This window comes from Equus przewalskii, chromosome 5 (assembly GCF_037783145.1).
Source record: "Equus przewalskii isolate Varuska chromosome 5, EquPr2, whole genome shotgun sequence".
Taxonomy (NCBI): domain Eukaryota; kingdom Metazoa; phylum Chordata; class Mammalia; order Perissodactyla; family Equidae; genus Equus; species Equus przewalskii.
In genome coordinates this window covers 81973127-81994183 of record NC_091835.1, presented here as the reverse complement: position 1 = coordinate 81994183, position 21057 = coordinate 81973127, and the positions used below count along the sequence as shown (strand labels likewise).

At 42.2% G+C, this 21057-nt stretch overlaps 1 protein-coding gene across 9 annotated transcripts in view; it reads right to left on the bottom strand.

Annotated features, from left to right (window-relative positions):
- Positions 1 to 1979: 1979 nt before the first annotated feature.
- Positions 1980 to 21057, bottom strand: part of MSRB3 (methionine sulfoxide reductase B3) — a 157755-nt gene continuing 138677 nt past the window's right edge. For 8 of the 9 annotated variants that reach the window (XM_070619677.1, XM_070619670.1, XM_070619672.1 and 5 more), the window contains 2 exons: positions 14030 to 14127; positions 1980 to 5171 (listed from right to left, as the gene is read on the bottom strand). In XM_070619677.1, coding sequence (XP_070475778.1) covers positions 5010 to 5171; positions 14030 to 14127 — 260 coding nt within the window. In that variant the 3' untranslated portion in view covers positions 1980 to 5009. The remainder of the gene's footprint in view (positions 5172 to 14029; positions 14128 to 21057) is intronic. The other variant, XM_070619668.1, reaches the window with a different exon arrangement.

Below are 21057 nucleotides of genomic sequence, written 5' to 3'. Positions count from 1 at the left end.
GCCAGGTTCCTGCCCAGCCTAGGTGATGATATGGGCCAGGATGTGTTTGCTGGGAGTGGTGCTGGTAGACACTGCGAGGAGAGGAAATACAAACTTCAAAATAAGAAGGAGGCTCCCTGGCATCCACAATCTGACGAGTTAACCAACCTGGAAATTGGGAAAATCTCATGTGGGCCATGGGATCTGACTTGGTTCCCAAATCTCAGGTCACTATGGCCTCATCCTACGGTGGTTCCATAACAGCCCCTCACTCGCATGACAGACTTCCAAGTGTTTCGGGTCAGGACTGCCTGGTTTAGAACCTACAGTCATTTTCTGGTCAATCCCTTTCCAGCTTGGTCCACAACAATGCTAGCCTGTGGGAGCAAGCGGATGCGAAGACTTCTTGCCAGAATATCTTTCTATGGCATGTGGCACTTTTTCAGATCCCACATCCAAATGGTGACATTCTGTCAGTTATACAGTGCACAATAAACTTTGGTTAGAAGCCAGTCTGGGGTACTTGTAAGCCTGTCCTCAAAGAGAATTCTTAATTCAACCTTTTTTCTATGCCAGCATCTTCTAGAAGTCATTTATTTCATTGTTCAGATCGGGGTAATGACAACAGTTTTCTCACCAAAAAAAAGAGTCACAATTCAGGTACCTGGCAGCTTTGCAAAAATCTCTCGATGGTTTCAAAAAAAAAAAAAAAACCATGATGATGATGATGGTACAGGTAGGAGGAGAGGGAAGAGATGGGAAAGGTCGTGCGTAAATTTATGCACCAAGATCTGTTCTCGACTTCTCGGAACTGCTGAGCTGAATCCTATGGACACGCTGCAGTTCTCGAGAGGCCTGGCGAGCACCACGGGGCACTCCAGGTTCAACCAAGAAATGCCAACAGGAGTTCAGGCGGTGCTGGCCGATGAGGACAGGCTACACCTCCAGAACAAGACAGACGGACAGTGGGGGGCAAGATCAGCTGGAAGGCATGAAGCTTGGCGAAAACTGGTTGATCTATCTCGAAAGAAAGACACCAGTGATGACCATAAAAACCATTTTTGAGAGTCATATAGAATTGCTTTTAAAATTAATACTAACTGAAGTTTTCTCACTAAAAGTTCCAAGGCAGTGGTTCTGAAACTTGAACAAGCAGCAGAATCCCATGGAGAGCTTGCTAAAGCACAGATTGCTAAGACCCCACCCACCACCCCCCCAGATTTCTATTGCAGTGAGTCTGGGTGAGGTCCTGAAAATCTGGACTTGCAGCAAGTCCCCAGGTGAGGCCAACGCTGCAGTCTGGGACCACGCTTTGAGAAGCACTGTTCTAAGGGACACCGCATGAAATTGCTGGGCTGTGAATTTTAGGATCCCAGGAACATGACTTAAAGAATTGGCTGAAAAACAAAAGTCCTCATCACCTCGCTTTTCCTCCCCCAAATAAACAACAGCACAAACCAAAAAATTAAAATAAAAAATTTCAGTGACAAATACTACTATACCGAAACTCTTCCACAGAGATGACTTCTAAAGGTGAATTCATTTGTGAGCAGTGGGGAACTCCCAACCTACTTCCCTAGAGACCAACCCTTGACAACAGTGTAAGTTTCTTGTCAAATTCTTTAACAGAAGCCTAGGCGTCAGCATGGTATCATTCCTGCATTTTTATCCATGGAGTTATCATAAGGTCCTAAAGTTTAAGCACAAAAAACATATACAAGCTGCTGAAGGTTTTGCTGAGGTGAGGTGAAGGTTGAGTAACTCTGCAAATGTTTCCCTCTCCTGGAATCTTTGGGATCCCCGAGGCCTTTCCCGGGGCCTGGGGTATGGAGAGTTGGACTCGACCCTACTGTCAGAGCCCCAGCTTGCAAAGGTCACATCAGATGAGAGGTGTGTCAGCTGGGTAAGGAGGTGAACAGAGCAGACCACGGCCAACTCTAATGGACAATTCGTGTATCTGAGCTAAAAATAAGAGGAGTCTTCAGATATCAGAGAAAAGATTTTTATAAAGAAATTTTATTGCATAATTTCTGTATACAATAAACATAGGAAAAGGGTTTTTTAATGAAAATTTCATGTCATTTTTCAAAAGTTTTGACTTGTTTGGAGAAAAATTATTACAAAGCTGTCTAAGGCAAAAATAATATTTGACCTTCAGAACCAACGATAGTCCCTTTCGTCATATGCCATATTTAAAGCAAGACATTTTCAATTCAATGATCATGGAGCGGCTTTTAAATTGCTGTGTCATTTGCATTAAAAATTTAAATGCATCTAAGAAGTGAAAAGTTGAAACACATAGAAATGTTCTCTAACAACACACACTGCTGCTTTCTTCAGATCCGTTCTCACGACCGTATGGCCGGACTTTCCACACACCAGCAGAAATCTGCATCTCCTAACGGGGCAGTCAGGCTGGAGCACAGAGGGGCAAGTCCCATGCATTTCCTACGGTAAATGGCATCACTCCCTCAGATCACATACACCTCGCCATATTGACTCAGTTCATTGCACTCCATATCCTGCAAAAATAAATCTAGTGCTCGACAGCTGACATTATTGCTCGCTGACGTTTTAGTAATATATTTCTTTAACATAAGACAGAAATATACTGAAATTTGATACCACTTAAACTCAAAAGCAACCTGGAATTAAACCACATGCATACACTCACTGTCTTTTTTTTCAGTGGATGTTGCATTTTTCTTAAAGTTGATGCTGGAAAATGTGATAGAAGAAAAACCGGCTTGAAACAAAGAGTGAGGATTAGAAAAGGGTTTTTTCAGGGAAATGTTAAGCCTTACAACAAAAATGAAGGAACGATGAGAACCCAGCATCTCTGGGGAGAGGGAAGAAGCCCGTCATTTATCTTCCTTGTCTGCCCCAACACTGTGGCTTGTGTCCAACGGACCCTGGGGCAGGCCACCATACGCAGCTGGAGCATGTGAGAAGTGCTGTGTGTGTCCTCAAGGACAGACTGCACACTGTGACAGGAATTCCTGGGACACCCCCTTCTTTAGTTGACCCCACATGGGATCCTTGGGTTACTAGGAAATGTTGGGGCTCCCTCTGCGAGGTCAGGAAAGGCTGCTGGGATGGTCTCGATGCTGAGGCTTCAACGGTCTTAAATTTTGCGTCTCATTTCTAGAGGGGAGCGGAACCTGCGAATTTCAGAGGGACCCCCGGGCTGAGGTGGAACATCCTGGGAGCTGAGGGAAGAACAACATAACTGATCTGGAATCTCAAAATTGTAGCATATGTGACAATGAAGAGTCACCGGGATGTCAAGGCTCCACCAGGAAGCGTTTGTAGAGACACAGAAGAATGTGGACATGACCACGTTGACGTTTGGATTTGTCACCACTTTTCATGTTCATTTCTCATTATTTCTTTAAAATTGTCAAGTGTCCTTCTTTCTTATTTTTGTCTTGGTGCTAATAAGAAAAGATGCCAGTTTTTATAAGCTCTCAAAGATTAACAAAAGCAATATTTTTTTTAAACTACATTTCAGGATTACCATTCAAGCTACAAACACAAGCTATATCAGTCATAAGCTGCACCTTCACACCTGGCTATGGCAATGTCAACTGAAATCACCATCGGTCATACCCGTGAAACCCGGATTGTGCACAATGACATCCATTCCACCAGACTGAATGTTATACAGCAAGCAAGCAGAGCTTCTCAGAGTAAAACCAGCCATACTGCTACAAAGAAAACTTTCTGGCTCCTGGCCCAACTGTTTCCATACCAATCAGCTAAGTCAACCCCCTCTCTGCTTCTTTCCATTTCAAATGCCTGGGCTTCAGCCTTTGAGGCAATTAGAACCAGATCAGTTTAATTTTACCACACTGATCTTTACTGTATAGCAATGGAGTAATTTTGCCCTGAGAGTGTCAATTATTTTACAAAGATTCTAAGTCCCAGTTTATACACGAAGAACAGGCATGGAGAGGCTAAATGGCTTGTCACACAGCAGATTAGGGTCAAGGGTGGGACTGGAGCTCCTGGCTATTTCTATTTTAACCCCCAACATCCTTCCAGAGGTCGCCTGAACTTGTGCCGAGGTCCCTCGCTTGGGGCTCTGTCTGTCACTTGCAGTATCTTGCCAGCTCTGCCGCCCGGCCCTGGTATTTTAGTTCCCAGGACCCCCTCCTTGGTCTTCTCTGCTCTCTCTTATTTCTGCTGCCTTGATGAAGCGTGCTGCCCTGATGTTTTATTTTAGACAGTGGAATTCACCCAAATGCCCTTCCAGCTGCCGCTAGTATTAGGTGCGAGGGGGACGGACTTGCGAAAGGCAATGGCAGGTGTGCTTTGTGAACTGTGGACAAAATGGGGCTCAAGATTTTACAGTTGTCTTACATTCCAATGTTTTCAATGGAAAATAAAATAAAAGAAAGGCCTGACCATGAGGTAAATGTTTACTTCTCTGCCATAACGCGCAGTGCGCCCCCTCAGGTCTGGCAACAATTTAACACAAGGAAAGACTTTAGGCCTTCACACCCTTTTAGAGAGAAGAAACGACCTTAGCTCAAACTTTCCACAGGGCTGAGAAGTCTCCTAAGACATCACCCCGTCCTTATCTTAGGTAGATCCGTGCCAGTGCAGCCTCCGGGCCATGTGGCTCGCAGGTCTGCGTGCCCGGTGCTTCCGAGCTCCGGTCTCTGCCCCGCCTGGGAGATCTTGATTGTCAAGTGTGAAGCCCAAGCACCGTCTGCCTCTTAAGCAAGGGGAAAAAAAAAATCTTAAAAGAAGCTATGTGCTCAAAGAAAATAATCCCAAATGGTGCCTAAGTGGCTTGTGAAGAAGTTGTGCAAAACTCTCTCTGTTCGCTAAAGTTGTAAACACTTCCAGATCTAATCGATAGCAAAATACATTGATGGTCAGGGCCTCTGTTTAAGCAAAAGAAGAAAAATATCCATAGCACAAAACTGCCCTTATACTTTTTGAAAAAATATATCTACAATAGACAACTCTGATTTTGTAATAAGCTGTGCGTTAAGTACACTTGTCCACCGCCCGCCCGCCCTCTACAGCTCCGCCTTGTCCGCCCGGCCCTCGCTGCCCGCCCCGCTGCCCCCAGCGCCGAGGCCGTCCGCAGGTGTGAAGGACAGGGAAGCCGAGTTGATGCAGTATCTTTTGCCGGTTGGACGAGGGCCGTCATCAAAAATGTGCCCAAGGTGAGCACCGCACTGCAAGAGAAGAGCGAGATGTGAGGGAAGAGCACGTACAAAGCAGGCTTTGAGAGGAACGCACATTAAGCCGTTTAAATGGATGACCAGCCTGGAGGGGAATGACGGAAACCATCGTGGATGATTTCTAATCCGCCTGTCAATAGCTGCAAAGATGGTTTCTGGCAGGCTTTGCACCACATGCTGAGAATAAAAAACGCTAGAATTGTGCGTATCAGAAATCATTTAGGAGCCACTGTATTTTTTGATCTGTGAAGTCTCTCAGCCAGCTGAAAAACAACTGCAGTAATTTTATGAATTGAGTTGACCCTTGATCTCCCCTTGTAAGAAACATGGCAGCATAAAATCTCTCCCCCTTGGCATTACTTCTGGCTTTGGACGGGTGGGTTTCAGATATGCAGAAGTCCACTGTAAAAGATACTGTTTAACTGGCCGTGACGGAGGTGATGTTTGCTTTCATGGGCAGTAAAACTTAACATCAGACAAGCGCTGGATGTTCTTGGAATCCGGCAAAGCGATGGCAAGGCTCAACAGATTTATGTCACGGTCACCAGGACTGCAAGTGTGCTGAATGGAAACTCGCTAGTCCACCCGGTTGTTGGTCATTTTTTTCTGGCTTCCAATAGGTGGAGTGCCATGCTGGCTTCTGTACCCACGTGAACTATATTATGCGGAGAAGGAATAAGCTGCTTAGCTCAAATCTATGCTACTGACTATCCAAAAGGCTGGGGAAGGAGAAGAGGCCCAGAATGCAGAGGCAGGAGGAGGTCTGGTTGGTTATGACGGTGTGTAAGTGAAATCCAGTCAGAGACAGTGTCTCCAAAAAGGCTGGCTCACTGAACACGCCCTGCACTAAGTACAGCTCTGACGCGGGGTCCACTCCAGGAGCCGACAGCTGCCATCACACGGATCTCCCTCCCTTTCTCAGCAGGGACAGGGGTGAAGGATGTGGGGACGTTAGTGCACCACATTCGAACAGGCTGTGAAAACGCATCATTCGTCATGAAACAAAGAAACCAAAGCCTCGAGCAAATGACTTCATTCACTCATTTAGCGCCTATTTAGGGAGCTCCTGCTACACGCCAGGCAATGCCCCAGACCCTGGAGACACAGGCCACAGACCCTGGCCTCATGGAGCGCACATTCTTGCGACAGAGGCAGATAATACACAGGAAAGAAGGGAACTGGAAAGGATGGTGGGTGGAGATGAATGCTAAGGAGGAAAATGAGAGGAAGTGGTCTGGAGCATCAGGGCTGGGGGCTGACTATAGGAACGGTGTCAGGGTGGCTTTCCTGGGATGACTTAGGAATAAGAACCTGAAGGAAGTGAAGGTGTGGATATCCGGGGAGAGCATTTCGAGCCAAGAAGAAGAGTCAAGATTTAGGGAACAGGGGCCAGCCCCGTGGCCAAGTGGTTAAGTTCACGCGCTCCACTTCGGCGGCTGAGGGTTTGGCCGGTTCGGATCCTGGGTGCGGACATGGCGCCACTCATCAGGCCATGCTGAGGCGGCGTCCCACATGCCACAACTGGAATATACGACTATATACTGGGGAGGCTTTGGGGAGAAGAAGAAAAAAAAGAAGATTGGCAACAGATGTAGCTCAGGTGCCAATCTTTAGAAAAATAAAAATGAGCATGAGAGAAGAGGCATATAGATGATTTATTAATTCCTCTCACTGTGCTTGTTTAGTGTAAAAAACACTTATAAACTGCAGGGAAAGAGAGTAGGAATTAATAAAGGAATCAAAAAGGGTTAAGATACCAAACAGAGATGACAAGAAAGAAGTGAGGGACTATGCTCATTATAATGGAAAGAACTAGAATCTGTTTCCCCACTGAAAGTGCTAAACTCAATTCTTGAGGGTTCTCTAATTATTAATAAATAGCACAAATAGCAACTTTGACTATATGGCACTTCCATGTTAAAAGTGCATTCTTACTTTACTGCCAACATACTGTGTCAGCTTATTAAAGAACTAAAAATGAACCCTGAACTGATTTGATCTATTGCCTGGAAAATATGAAACAGGCCTAAAAAACAAATCTTGCATTATTTTACCACATTCTATGCAGGTTTAGGTAATATCAAGGCTGACAGCTCAGATTGCTTTTTCTTTCTATAAACATTTGAGGCCAAATTTTCAGGCATCAGCAGCTAAGATGCGCCAGTAAAATTACATATGCTTACCCAGTGGACCCAGGAAAACACCTCTTGCTGCCCGCCAATAGAGTGGGTGCGTAGGCCAATGTGAACCAGCGCTCTCCGTGAACAGCGGGTGTGCACAAGCATTGTTCTCTCACGCAACCCTGGCACTTCACCACCTGGCATGTGAGAGGTGGAGTTCTCACATCAAAGCCTCAGATAGGTTTTGTTTTGATTTGTTTTGTTTTAATGAGAGAATACAGCTATGTGGGCAAAATAAATGATACTGCCTTTATTAATCGTCTCTCAGACATCTTTAGAAAACAGTTCTATTTACCTTACTCCCAAAGAAAGCACAGTCAGGAGATACTTGAAGCCATTTAGGAGTATTTACGTGGTCTTCATTTCCCAGATCATTTTTCTAAAGTCCAAATTAGAGTAATTTAATGTGTTGTATTGAGTTGGTTATCGGTCTACAGTTTCATTTGCTAAATCTGGAACTAGCCTTTTGGTTAAACAGAAAGGAAAACACAGATTCTAGATGTTCCTAATCCAGGCAAAACAAAAAAGAAGGGGGGGGGGGTACGAAGAGAAATTACAGTTCGGAAAAGGCAACAAAAATCATTTGCAAACAACTGTCTGGGTTGGGGATGGGGTGGGGAAATCCTCAGAAAAGGTGTGAGTCCCCGAAAAACGACAGTGACAGCTTCGCCACCCTTGTCTCAGGTGTTGTGGAAGCTTCACGCCAGGCTCGGACGACCGAGGGAGGGGCAACACTTCCAAACACAGCAAGGCGCTCATTTAAACCTGTGCCACCGCAAACATGGCCGCCCCACTGCCCGCGAAGCTGCAAGGCCATTTGTCTGACGGAAGCCCAACCACACAGCGCCATTTCTGCTCCCTCCCAGGGACACCCGGTCTCCCATAAAAGACTACTGCCCAGTTTCTTTCAAAAGTGCAGGAGGCCTGAGGCTCCTCCCTGCGGGGAACGCACATGGAGCCCATTCTTTCCAGCTCCTACCCATGGCCGGGGGCTGGGATGATGAATGGAAGTTGTCAGTGATGCACTGTTTCTTTAGCCGCCTGCGAGCTCTGCCTCCTCAGCCCCAGCCAACTGGCAATGTGTTGGGATCTCTCAGCACACCTGGTTGTAACTGAAACAAACTGGTTGCCCAATGAAGAAATCTCTGGAACCCGCTGTTAATGATTTATTTCAGGGCCGACTCTTTGGTGCGCATTTGGAAAGTTGTTTTAAAACGGTTATGTATTTCTTTGTTTTACAGGTAGAATACAAACGATAACTAAACATTCTAGCTCTCATCCTGAAAAAGCCTGAGATAAGGGTTCAAAAGAAAATTTAAAAATTACCACAAGAGTCCTTTATCACCTTAGCCCCTCACTCAGAAAAGCTGGCACCTAAAGAACCTGCAGAGAGAAACGAAAGACACACCCCCACCCCCCGACACAAACACAAAAAGTGATGGAGCATCAAATTTAACCCAATTCCTTAAAATCTGCCTGCAATTCTCCATCATGTGCATAAGAAATACAAATAGCGCATTCAACGCAGTCACATAGTTCTGCACTGATGTATTTCCAACTGTCCTAGAGGGTTTTCCCCCAGCTATTCCTAGGATGTTTGGGGCTCTATTATTGTCATTTTCTCTTAAGCCTTTGATCTACAAGATGAAGCCGTTTCAAAGCAGGTCTTCTACACTCGGGCACATGGGGCAGGATGGGAAGGAGGAAAGAGTTTCAAGAAGGAAAGCAATTTACTTTGCCAGTAGTATCCTGTGTTCTCCCACCGTTATTGAAGACACTTGTGGGTAAGTACGGCTCTTTTCCTCTGTGCCTGTGATATTAATCTTTTGCTAAGGAAATGATTGTGAAGTCACCAGTTTAGCATTATGATTTTACTGAAAGATCAAGAAAAAGAGAGATGGGCTGTGAGTCTGAAACCCTATTGTAACACATGGGTATCTTTAATCATAGGCAATATATGAGTTGTCATCTGCAAAAGATTAATAAGGTTTGGGGGGTTCCACCAAAAACTGCTCAACTTTTGAAAAATACTCCGTGTTGGTAGATATTTACCTTTCTGTTGATTTGGCTGACTTAGAACAAATTAACAATGATCTAAAACAAACTTAAGGGATCTATCATAGACTCAAGCAGTAATAGCAGCAGTCATAAATAGACTCCAACTCGGGTAAACTCAGGGACCTGATGGTTTCCTCAAAGATTATTACAAAAAGCTAAGTGATTTATTGGTCTCCCATTCGCTGCAGATGTACAAGTTTGATCTAAAGACGGAAGAATTCCCCAAGTATTTCCAGGAGGGACTTACTATGTTGAACTGCAGCTTAAACCATGCAAATCTAACCTCTTTGCACTGAATTTAAACTCGTGATAGAGCATTGCTTAACAGGCTGGGGTTGGAGGATTAGGGAGAAGCTGGCAAACAACTATTCACAGTAGTCAGCGAAACTGGAATAGGAGCAATGTATTTTATCACTAGCAGAAAAATGTAAATTTAATAAAATTAAGGAAAATTCTTATAATTGAAAATTGTTAGGAAATGGCTACAGCCGGGGGAAGATACGGGTTCCCACCAAAGTGGGCAAATTTAAGATCAAGATTTTCTTTGGAAGGGATAACAGGAATATAACTCCTCAATTCAGTAAGCAGAATAGTAAAAGAAAACAAATATGGTGGCAACAAAACTGAGAATGTAATGGGGTAACCTACCCCCTCCACAAGCAGGAATCCTGACCAGGGCAATGGAGGAGGCCACCTCTGGGCTTGTTTTCTGTGCTGTCAAGTTAATGATCAGGCGGGGTGCTCGGTCTCCCACACAGCAATCCTCTTAGAAGGACCTGACTGGGATATTTCTCTGAAAAGTGATGATGGTACTGAGTCAATCTTAACTTTCCCAATAAATTTTACAAAAATATTATTACCTAAGAAGTCACCGGACACATGGAAAAACTACAATGTAGTGTAAAGAGATGGTAGGTCACGGCTCCCAACGTGTTTATAATTCCTACCCAGATATGAGGCCTAATTCACTGCATGGTGTGATCCCATATCATGATTAAAAAAAAAAAAAAAAAAGTAGAAGAAGAATCCTAAGTACTAAAGCAAGAATTAGGGGCCAATAGGCCAAAAAATATCACCATGTTGCCAGGCAAGCAAGTTGAGTCTACCGGTTTCATCTATGGAGTTCAGGTAACTTGTGCAAGTCGGCAGTAAAAGGGTCTTCGGGTGTAGACACCCCATCTCTACTACAAGGAAAGAAATACTCCACACAACATGTCCAACTGAGAGTGTCTGTGAGATACTGAAAGCATCTAACAGATTATTCATAACACAGCCATATTGATGCAATTCAGTCCAGAGAAAAGACAAGCCATGCGAACTCAAAATACAAGAATTTTAGAAAGAGGAGAAGCAAATCAGAGAAGTTTCCCACACTATCACCATCAAAAAGGAAAAAAAAGATGGGAGAAGCTGCGAGCAGGGGAAGAGAACACATAAACTGAAAGAACAGAAAGTAAAAGAGATAATCTGATAACAAAAAAGTGCTGAGAATGAGGAACTTGGAAGTAAAAGTCAAGTGGTTACTCTAGTATGGAAACCATTAAATCAGTGATTTTTTTCTTCAAGTCAAGATAAAAAGGATGAATGAGAAAATGGAAGAGAAAACTGAAGAAAAATGTAAAACAAAAGACAAAGAAATTGAAATGAAAGACATTGAGCACACTTTAATTTCGTGAACTCATTGCATTTGTGTGGCAGACATCCCTTGCTCTGTCCACATGGGGAAGAATCCAGCAAATGTATCATTCTTTAGGGCTGGAACCCAATTATTTTCTACGTGGAACTTACTTTGCAAAGCATGTATTTTTACACATGCCTTAATGGAACAAATTCCCCTCCCTCTTCTCTCTCTCTCTTTTTTTTTTTTTTTGTTAAAGATTAGCCCTGAGCTAACATCTGTTGCCAATCATTTTTTTTTCTTCTTCTCCTCAAAGCCCCCCTGGTACATAGTTGTATATTCCAGTTGTAGGTCCTTCTGGCCCTGCTCTGTGGGATGCCACCCCAGCATGGCTTGATGAGTAGTGCTAGGTCTGGGCCCAGGACCTAAACAGGTGAAACGCTGGGCCGCCAAAGCAGAGCACACAAACTTAACCACTTAGCCACAGGGCCAGCCCCCAACTTTCTTTAAGACTTTTATTTAAGAAAGAGTCAAACGCTTTCTAAACATGAGAAGTAAAGGTGGTGGAAAAAGAAGTCGAAGACAAACAGGTCAGTGTCAGTTCTTCACCCAGCTTTTAGGAAGGACCCAAAGAACAGCAACACTCAGCTAGGCCTTTAACCAAAGGGCTGAGGGCTAGGCCCAGGTTAGCTCAATCTCTCTTAGTAATGTTGCCTAATTTTGGCTCAGTTTGTGGTTTTATTTCTCTTTGATCACTATAGGACACCTTCATAATGGTCTTTTCTTGACCACTAATGATGTTATCTCCGTGGCTGCCACAGAGAAAGGAGGCAGTTTATTCCAACTGTGAATTTTAAGAATTAGTCACAAAGACATCAGAGAGTAGGGCCATATGGAAAGTTATTATCTCATACCTCACTTTTCCTGTGCCTTTTTTATTTGGTTTTCATAGGACTCTATGTTTGAAAGTGGGTTCTGTGTCAAAAGGAGAGTAGCAGTCATATAACAGCCTTTAAGTCAGTTTAAAAAAAAGAAAGAAAAAAACAGCTGTTAGCCTTAAAAGAGGTGTACTAAGTGCTATGTACCAACTTACAAATTACTACCATCCTACCCAGTTACTTTTTTGTCGAATATTTTAGATTCCTAAGTAGATAGTCACAATTTGTTTTTGTGGAAGTTGTAAAAATATCAATTAAAATTCAATTGAATTCAAAACTGAACTGAATTAAACTAATTGCTGGGGAATCAGGGATTTTTTTTTTCTAATTTCAATGTGATTCTTTATGGTGCATTTGTCTGTCTATCTATCTATCTACTGACCTATTTCTAATTTCAATGTGATTCTTTATGGTGCATTTGTCTGTCTATCTATCTATCTACTGACCTATCTATCCGTCCATCCATCATCCATCCATCCATTCATCCATCCATCTAACCACCCATCAATTTATCTATATGAGCCCCATAAAGAGTTCTGGAGCTAAATGCCCAGATTCAAGTCTCAGTTCTGCCACTTAAAACTACATAAATTTACACAAGTGTAACTGCCCTCATTAAGCCTGTTTCCTCAACTGTACAATGAGAGAGAACACCACCATCATACAGTGTCTACGGTAATCCACCTCATACGGTTATTGTGAGCATTAACCAGGGGCGCTTTTAAAAACGCTGATGTTCAGGCCTCACCCAGACCAATGAAATCAGAATCTGTAGGGGTGAGACTCAGAATCAGAAAGTGCCACTATCTTGCTCAGAGACTCATATCTGAGAAACAAGAGTAAAGTGAAAATGTGACTTAGATAAAATATGAAGGAAGAGAGTGGTCCTCATACTTAGAAGACAGTAAACTTGCTAGCCTTATTTCTTTTTAAAAAAAATGTAAACAGAAATTCATGAGATGGTTGGGTTCAAACCAATCTCCCTCCCTACTTGGTAGTAAATATGCCACCTACTCCCTAAAACTCTCCCGCCCGATGAAGGGGGAGACAGGGCGGGTAAAGAACGCTGAGGGAGTCCCACATGGCCATCACTTCCCTATTCCAGGTGCCCGACTGTACCCCCTTTACCTCTGATATGTGCAACAGACCTCCCCCACCCAAATACCCCGGTATCAATGAATTTCAGCGTCACAATACTCAGACTATCATCTCACTACCTAAAGCAAGATGAGAACAGGACTACCTACTCTAGTAGATAGTCCTATCTAGTAGATACTAGAAGAGAGTATGCAGTTGTTCTTATTCTGTGCACAAGAACGTTCTGGTCATGCCTCTGGCTCTGAGCACAAAACACCCACAAGTTCAACTCTCTTGCTTGGGATGACAGATTAGCAATTTTGGCCTCCTCCTCAACACACGCTCATTTTCTCCCTCAGAGCCAGCACTACGTTGGTTAGAGCAGGGTGGAAGGAAGGAAACAGAACATCTTTGGAAATGAGGATAGGTCTACAGACCAGGAGAAGTGGAGAAGGAATTACCTTATTGCGTATTCCCACTCTGCCTTCACGCAGCGACCACTGAACTTCCTCTTCCCAAGGCCATTCTCCAACCTCCCTCCTCACACGCACCCAAGGAAGGCTGTTTCTTAGGTCTTTGGTGACCGTGTTTGGATCATGACCGTTAAAAGTATCATCACTGAGCAAGGGGCACACAGAACTGCAGGGAGAGGGGGATTATCTAGACATGAGATGACGTAAGGCCATGTAATGAAATACGCGCACCCCTAAGAAGAGCCCACTGCCTGCTGTATCGCGTCAACTGAAGATGAATTTCCCTACCAAGGATTTTGTTAAAGAGTGTTGAAGCCAATGACTGACATTTAACTGGACATGCTAACCACCTGAACACTCAGATATCATTAGAATTCTATGGAGACTTCATTGTGCTTGTGGTCAGTCATGTGGCTTTTGCTGCTATATTTAGCACAACTAGGAGTCATGAAGATGTTTTCAAGGCAGAGTGAGTGACACACTGGGTTTTGGGGTTGGGTTAACTGACCTGGGAGCAGCTTGTTTCCACCCTGTGCATCCCGTAGGAAAAGTCATCTGTGAATGTGATTGCATCTGAACTGATCACGTCATGGAATGAAGGCCAACCTGGGGCAGAGCAGGCACAGGAACCAAAACAGAGAGGAGAGAGAAACAGTCATGGTTAGAATGCAGTTTTAAAGAAATACTAAGCAAAGAATGGAAATCCTTAGTATATGAATCATGCTTAACTTTTTCAACCTGAAAAGAAAAAAAGGTCAAAAGCTGAAGGATAATACATTTTCCAAGAATGCAACTATTTTTTAAGAGTAACCTTTTCCTCACATACAGATTACAGTTGCCTTGGGATTTTATGTTTCATGAGCTATTCTCAGACCATCCAGTAGCTTTCTAGAGCATGCCTGAACTGATAAAGCTCTCTCTCTCACCACTTTCTGTTCTCTCTTATCTTCGGACTCCCTGGCCATGGCCCTGAAGCACCACGAGTCTTAATAGTGTGACGTTTTCCAAAACACAATCCAATGGGTCTGGCCATTAACTTTTCAGCTATTCCATGCCTCTTTAAGAAGCATGCTTTTTCAGTACTTGGTTTAGGTGGTTAAAACATTTTTTTAAAAAAGTGAATACTCTGTTGTTTCCATCTTAATCTAATTTCTTGGGACAGGCGCTATCTGGAAAGCACAGCTTCTGTCTCTTTTATGGGCGAGAGTCTTGCTCACTTCACAGAGGAAAGGCATGGAGCAGTGTTCCTCAGGCAACTCTGGGGAGCACCTTCTCTCAAATAGCATCTTGTTCCAATTTTCATTTTTTCTAATGATTTTTAAAATATGCACACAGCTCTAAGAAAGTCAATGGTAAGTGGACCACAAGGTTGTACAAACGGTTATGAGTGTACTGTAGGGTTTTATGTTCAGTACTTATGGGCATGTTTTTACGTGTTTCCAGAAAATATGTCTGGAGCAGCTGAGCAGAAGCCTGCATCCCCGAAATAATGAAAGAGGTGCGATGTTGCTGAATTGCTGTTGCAATTCTTTTTCTTCTTCAGGAGCCAAATTTATTCCTGCAGAAAGGAGGAGGCCTTTAGAAACACGGTGCTTTGTGCGGACACACCTATTGAAAGCAAACAGAACGCAAACTTCGACAATACCATTTCCAGTTTCAAACAAAACAAATTAGCTCAGGCCAAGTTTTTATGAGGAATCCGTGGAGCTCCCCACCCCTGCTGTGCGGGTGACAGTCGGCTTTCAGAGTCAGTGCGAGATGTAACACCCCGAGCTTAGACGCTTTACAATTCCGCGATGTGAGTTCAAGATTGCTGCGAATCACCAGGAAAATTGTAACCCTGTAGATATACCATTCCATAAAAATTAATTACGCTAAGACACACCAGTATTTTTCAGAGATCTCATTTCTCCCTATTTTCTAAATTTTAAAGAGAACCTGAAGACATTCTAGGCTATAGCACTTGGTTTATAATGACTACTTGACTCATTTAGGTGTTCTTTTTTGTTGTTCAACGGCAGAAGTGCCAGTTGCTAGTAAAGAGAGGTTTAAGGGTGAGGTTGGAGGACATTGAAAAGGAAAGTCATTTATCTAAGAAAAGAAAGAGAACATTCTGGCTTCTTTCAACCTCCCATATGATGACTCATTTGATTGCAGTTTATGGCAACTAATATTATGGGGGGACATACTTGATTCAGTAGTAAACAGACAAACAGGTTTAAAAAAAAAACCTTAGCTACCCCCTCACACACATATTTTCCTATTTATAGAATTCAAAATAGATACAGAGAAATATATATATATCTCCCCCAGTGGTACCTCTGCATCTTCTGTGTACTTGCCTTGTTCTACTTAGCACACCCGATCTGTGATTTATCAGTTTTCGTGCCTTCCTCCCTGACTAGGTGGTGAGCTCCTTGCAGGCAGATTCTGAAACCAGTGACTGAGCACTCTCACTGTCCACCATGGTGTATAGCCCAGAGGCACACTTCAAACATTTATTAAATTGATGCCCAATTAGCCTTAAACAAGTTAGTGGGATGAATAATTGTGGTACATCACACAGTCGCACAGAAGAAAGAATGTAATCATATTCCCTTTTTACGTACTAAATTAAGAAATATCAATGTTAATTTCTCGCTGGAACATCCAACTTGGCTCAATCACTGTAATTCAGCCTCTCTATGTAGGTGAAGTAGCCTTATTATTTATTTAGCGTGGGAAAAACATGAAGATCATCTAGGTCACTCACTTTCCAGGGTTCTGAGGAGGAGGCGGGGTCAGGGGACCAGAGGTGAAGTTACTAGCCAACATTACACAGGCAGTAAGTGGCAGAGCCCGAACGAGAATCCAGGTGTTCTGACTTCAGTCTTGGGCTCTCTTCCTGTGTTCCACTTTCTTCCTCAGTAAAAGGCTGGGAGGTCGTTCACGTAAACACTCGCACAGGAAGGAGGTTGCAAGTTTTAAGAAATGTGTTTCCACGTCTGGATTAGTTGATAGTTACACCTTTGCACTTGGGACCTCCAGGTGGAAGCCAACAAGGAGTGTATCCTAACAACACTGATGCTCTCCCCTTCTGAGGACCAAACTGTTCAAAGGGAAAGTCCAACAGTAATGAGGTAAATGATGTAATCTAGTTTGGAACGTAGGTAGCTTCTTATTCTCTTACCTAAAACAACCACCAAGACTTGGAAGGTCACCCTTAGGCAATAATATTGAGAAAACTGTTAATTCTATTTGCAGTTTCTTAATTCTAATTCTTTCCTAACTATGAATCATTGCCTACTAAAGATTTTAGTGAAGACTTTTCAAAGAGCTATTAAAACTATACAGCTATACATTTTGTTTTCATGAATTCAATATTTACAGAATTTTCCAGAAGACTATATTCAAGAATTGAGCAGCGTGAGGTGGTGACACAGACTAGAGGTTCTCAAAAGATTTCAGTGTTTCTCAGAAAAGTGTTGACACTTAAATAGTTAATTTGTTGTTTACCATGGTGTTATTTAAACATTGGAAGAAACACTAAAAAGAAGATATTTCAAAACTCCCCCAAGTTCAGTGTCCCTTTGCACTGTAAAAGAAACGCAGTTTTCAAGATGCGCTATTGGACCGAGATCTTAATCAGTGGAGACTGCCAAGGGCAGCCATGTTGAAGACTATAATCCCACGTGATGGAACACATTTCAAAGGAGAATCATGCAACTTCACCAAGAAGAGTAACAAAAGAGAATGTTGACTTCTTCTGCTAGATCTCTCAGAAAAATCGAAGCTCTATAGAAAGAGAATCCATCAGAAAGGTAGGTCCTATTGACAGTCAAACTAAGAAGGACCTTCATCCAAGAATAAACTGTCTTATGGCAGAGAAGGCACAGCGATGACAGCACTTTGAAAGCGGCATTCCCTCATCATGTGAAAGTATTTAAAGGAGGAACTCTTCACTGCTGTAAAAATCCTCAAAGGAAACCCTGCCCCCACTCCTAATAACAAGGAAAGTGCTTCAAAGGGTGATAGGCAAAGACTGCAGCAATCTGGGTCTTGTTGAGAAAATGATCTTGAGCAAAGGGGGAGGGGGGTGTTTATGTCAGTTTTGACATTAAAGAAAGATCATCCATCCTCCTTTCTCTAGGATTTCCCTTTTGGTCTTCTCATCTAACAAAACATTATTTGTTTTGGATGCATTCCATGCACTTTTTAAAAGGGAAGTCATGTGAAAACCTGTATAAACAGAGTTGGCTCACCCCATCCCCAATACAGCCCTTTGTTTCTATTTGATGAGGTTGGATTTGGGCATATTATCATTCTATTTCCAAGAATATAAACTTTATTAGCCTATTATTATCAAGAATATCTTATATTCAATAAATAGGCTCTCCCCTTAAAGGATTCTGATCTTGAGATGTAAATAAATACAGGTACTCCAGCTAAAGCAGACAAGCTGAAATATGGGACCTCTGCTTCCATTTTATCCAACCACTGGCCAAATTACCCTGCAGACATAACAGTACTGTGGGTATAATGTGAAGCAAATCCAGAAATTCATTTACACCTCAAATATAAGAGCAAGTGATCCAGTTTATTAATAGAAGATCCTTGGTGCTTGCTACCATCCAACTAGAATGAATTTTTTTAGATTGCAGTGAAAAAAAAATGGTTCCTTCTCACTCATAATGTAGCTTAATAAAGCTGCTCTGAGTCTACTTGAACCCATAACTGAACAGTGACATAGCTCTCCACAAGTAATGTTCTGTTGACAAATTGTACATGTTTTACTCCAACTGCCTCCTGAGACAAACTTTCCCAGCCCTCTATTCCAACTTTTTCCTCCGTCCTTTCAAAAATCTTTGAAACAAGTTGTTAAAACTAGCAGCAGATTATAAACAAGTTGAAGCCAATTCCATCTGTAGCACGTCTAGAAAATGCGGCCCTCATTCCCCTATTCTTCATTTACCGACGGTTGCTATACAGCTTCCACTTCCCCTACATCCTCCCCCAACCTCCAAATAAAAATTAGAAACCTCAGCGGAGTCGGCTACATGACCCCTCGGCAGAACACAGCAGAAACTACTCATGACCAAGAACTCATTGAATTGAAATGTAATTACAAATATTTTATCATCTTCAAACGCAAAGTAAGTTTGAGCACAATAAATCCCAGTTGGGCTTGGGCGATGGTTTAATAATGATGACACATGGCTTTGGTGAGACTAGCTGGAGATCTATATTTGCACATCTATATTTTTCTGTGTGTACCAATTCTCACAGCTCTATAATTCTAGGACCATATTTCAAAATTTGTAGCTTTTAGTTTCTTTGTAGCCACAATCTGTTAACCTCAGTGACCACAATTTACCTTATTAGCTACTTCCAGCCAAATAATAAAACTCTCTATGAAGACCCCCTGCTAACAAGAATTATTTGATGCTTAGAGCCCTGATTCTTGCCCAATTATTCACTTCATTGACACTTCAAGTATAACTTCTATTTCATTTTAAAAAGGATGATTCTCTATTCCCCCTCAAAGACCCAAAAGTTTAAGTAGTAATCAGTCAAACATATACATGTGTAGAAAATCAAATTGTGCAAGATGACTCATAGTGAAATATTCCCTTTCAATTCTCCCCACCACTGCAGACAACCACGTTTAACAAGTTTTTGGTTTAATTCTAAAACATACACTTACGCTGATATTTCTTGATTCCTTCATTTTAAATTTGTGCTGTCCAATACAGTAGCTACCAGACATGTATCATAATTTAAATTTAAATTAATTAAAATTAAGTAAAGTGAAAATTTCAGTTCCTCAGTCACACTAGTCACATTTCAAGTTCTCAAGTCACACATAGTTAATGGTTACTACGTTGGACAACACAGTCCAACACAGATATAGATATAGAACATTTCCACCATCATTTCCACACATATAGAACATTTGCGCCATTGGACAGTGCTGTTTTAGATGTGAAAAGCTGATTCCCTCTTGTGAAAAGATGAAGATTTAGCACTCATACTTATACTAATCTTCCCTCTCTTGCCCCTTACAATTTTCGATAGCTACATTTTTAATTCTTTTAAAACCTTGTCTGGTAATGCCCGCCTCTTCAACTAGAATGTAAGTTACATAAGAGCAGCAAGTTTGTCTGTGTTGTTCACCACCGTACTGCCAACCACATCAAAGAGTGACATCAGAGATGTTGCAAAAAACTGAGGAACAAATAACGAATGCACGACAATCCTATAGCTTGCTGTGGTTTGACTCTCCACTCTGTAGGACAGCCTCAGCATCCTGATGCTCCCTCCACCTACTCCTCCGCTCCGTTCCAATGCCCAGACACAATGAGGTCTGCTGGGTTTTTCTACATATTGAGTCTCAGAGTTGAAAACTAATAAACAGCACTTGTATTATTATGGCTATATACATGTTGCTTACCACAGAGCTACAGAGTACTGGGGTTGTATTTCCTTCTCTAAGGGTCCAATTATCATAATCCCAGGCTGCCCAAAGTCAAACAGATTTTCCTTTTTTGACACTGCATCACGTGTTAAAAGTCATGTCACATTTTGTTTTATTTTTTTGTTTGGACCATGACTCTATTATACAATTGTACAAAGTTTTTCTGCAATTCAACATTTTAATTTTTGAATTTTTAATTATAAATATTTCAAACATAGGTAAAAGTATACATAATAATATAATAGGCATCCATGATTTAACAGATATTAACTAACCAGATTTAACAGAAAATAACTTTTTTTCTATATTTGTTTCAGATTTTTCTCTTTTTCACTTTTTGTTGTTGTTGTTGTTTGGGTGAGGAAGACTGGCCCTGAGCTAACATCTGTTGCCAACCTTCCTCTTTTTGAGGAAGATTGTCACTGAGTTACCATCTGTGTCAACCCTGCTCTATTTTGTATGTGGGACAGTGCCTCAGTACGGCCTGACAAGCGGTGCACAGGTCCCCACCCGGGATCCAGGTCCCCAAATCCTGGGCCTCCGAAGTCAAGCACGTGAACTTAACCACTGCACCACCGGGCTGGCCCCGTTCTCTTTTTCTAACAAAATAAAATGATGCAAATCCAACCTTCTCCCCTACTCCTACACTTCCTGGCCCCAAAGATAACTGTTTAGGTGCCATCCCCACACTTGTTTTGATTTGTTTTCTGTATGTCTATAGCCATAAATGATAAATAATGTTTCAAATGCTTAAAAATGTATATAAATGGCCTTGCATCATAGGTCTCTTTTGGCAACTTATTTTTTCACATTATTCCTGGTCTCCAGTTGCTCTTTATATATATATATATATATACATATATATATATATATATATGTATATGTATATATATATATATCTCATCATCATCCTCTTATTTTGTAAATGAAATAACATTTCAGACATCTGTGAGAAGATCTTATGTTAGTTTTTCTCTAAACTATCCCTGCTTCTTCTGGTGCAGTTGTTCTCTTTATCTCGGTTTTCACCCTTCACGCTCCTGGATTTCCTCACACATCCCTGGTGATCCTTGGTCAACCAT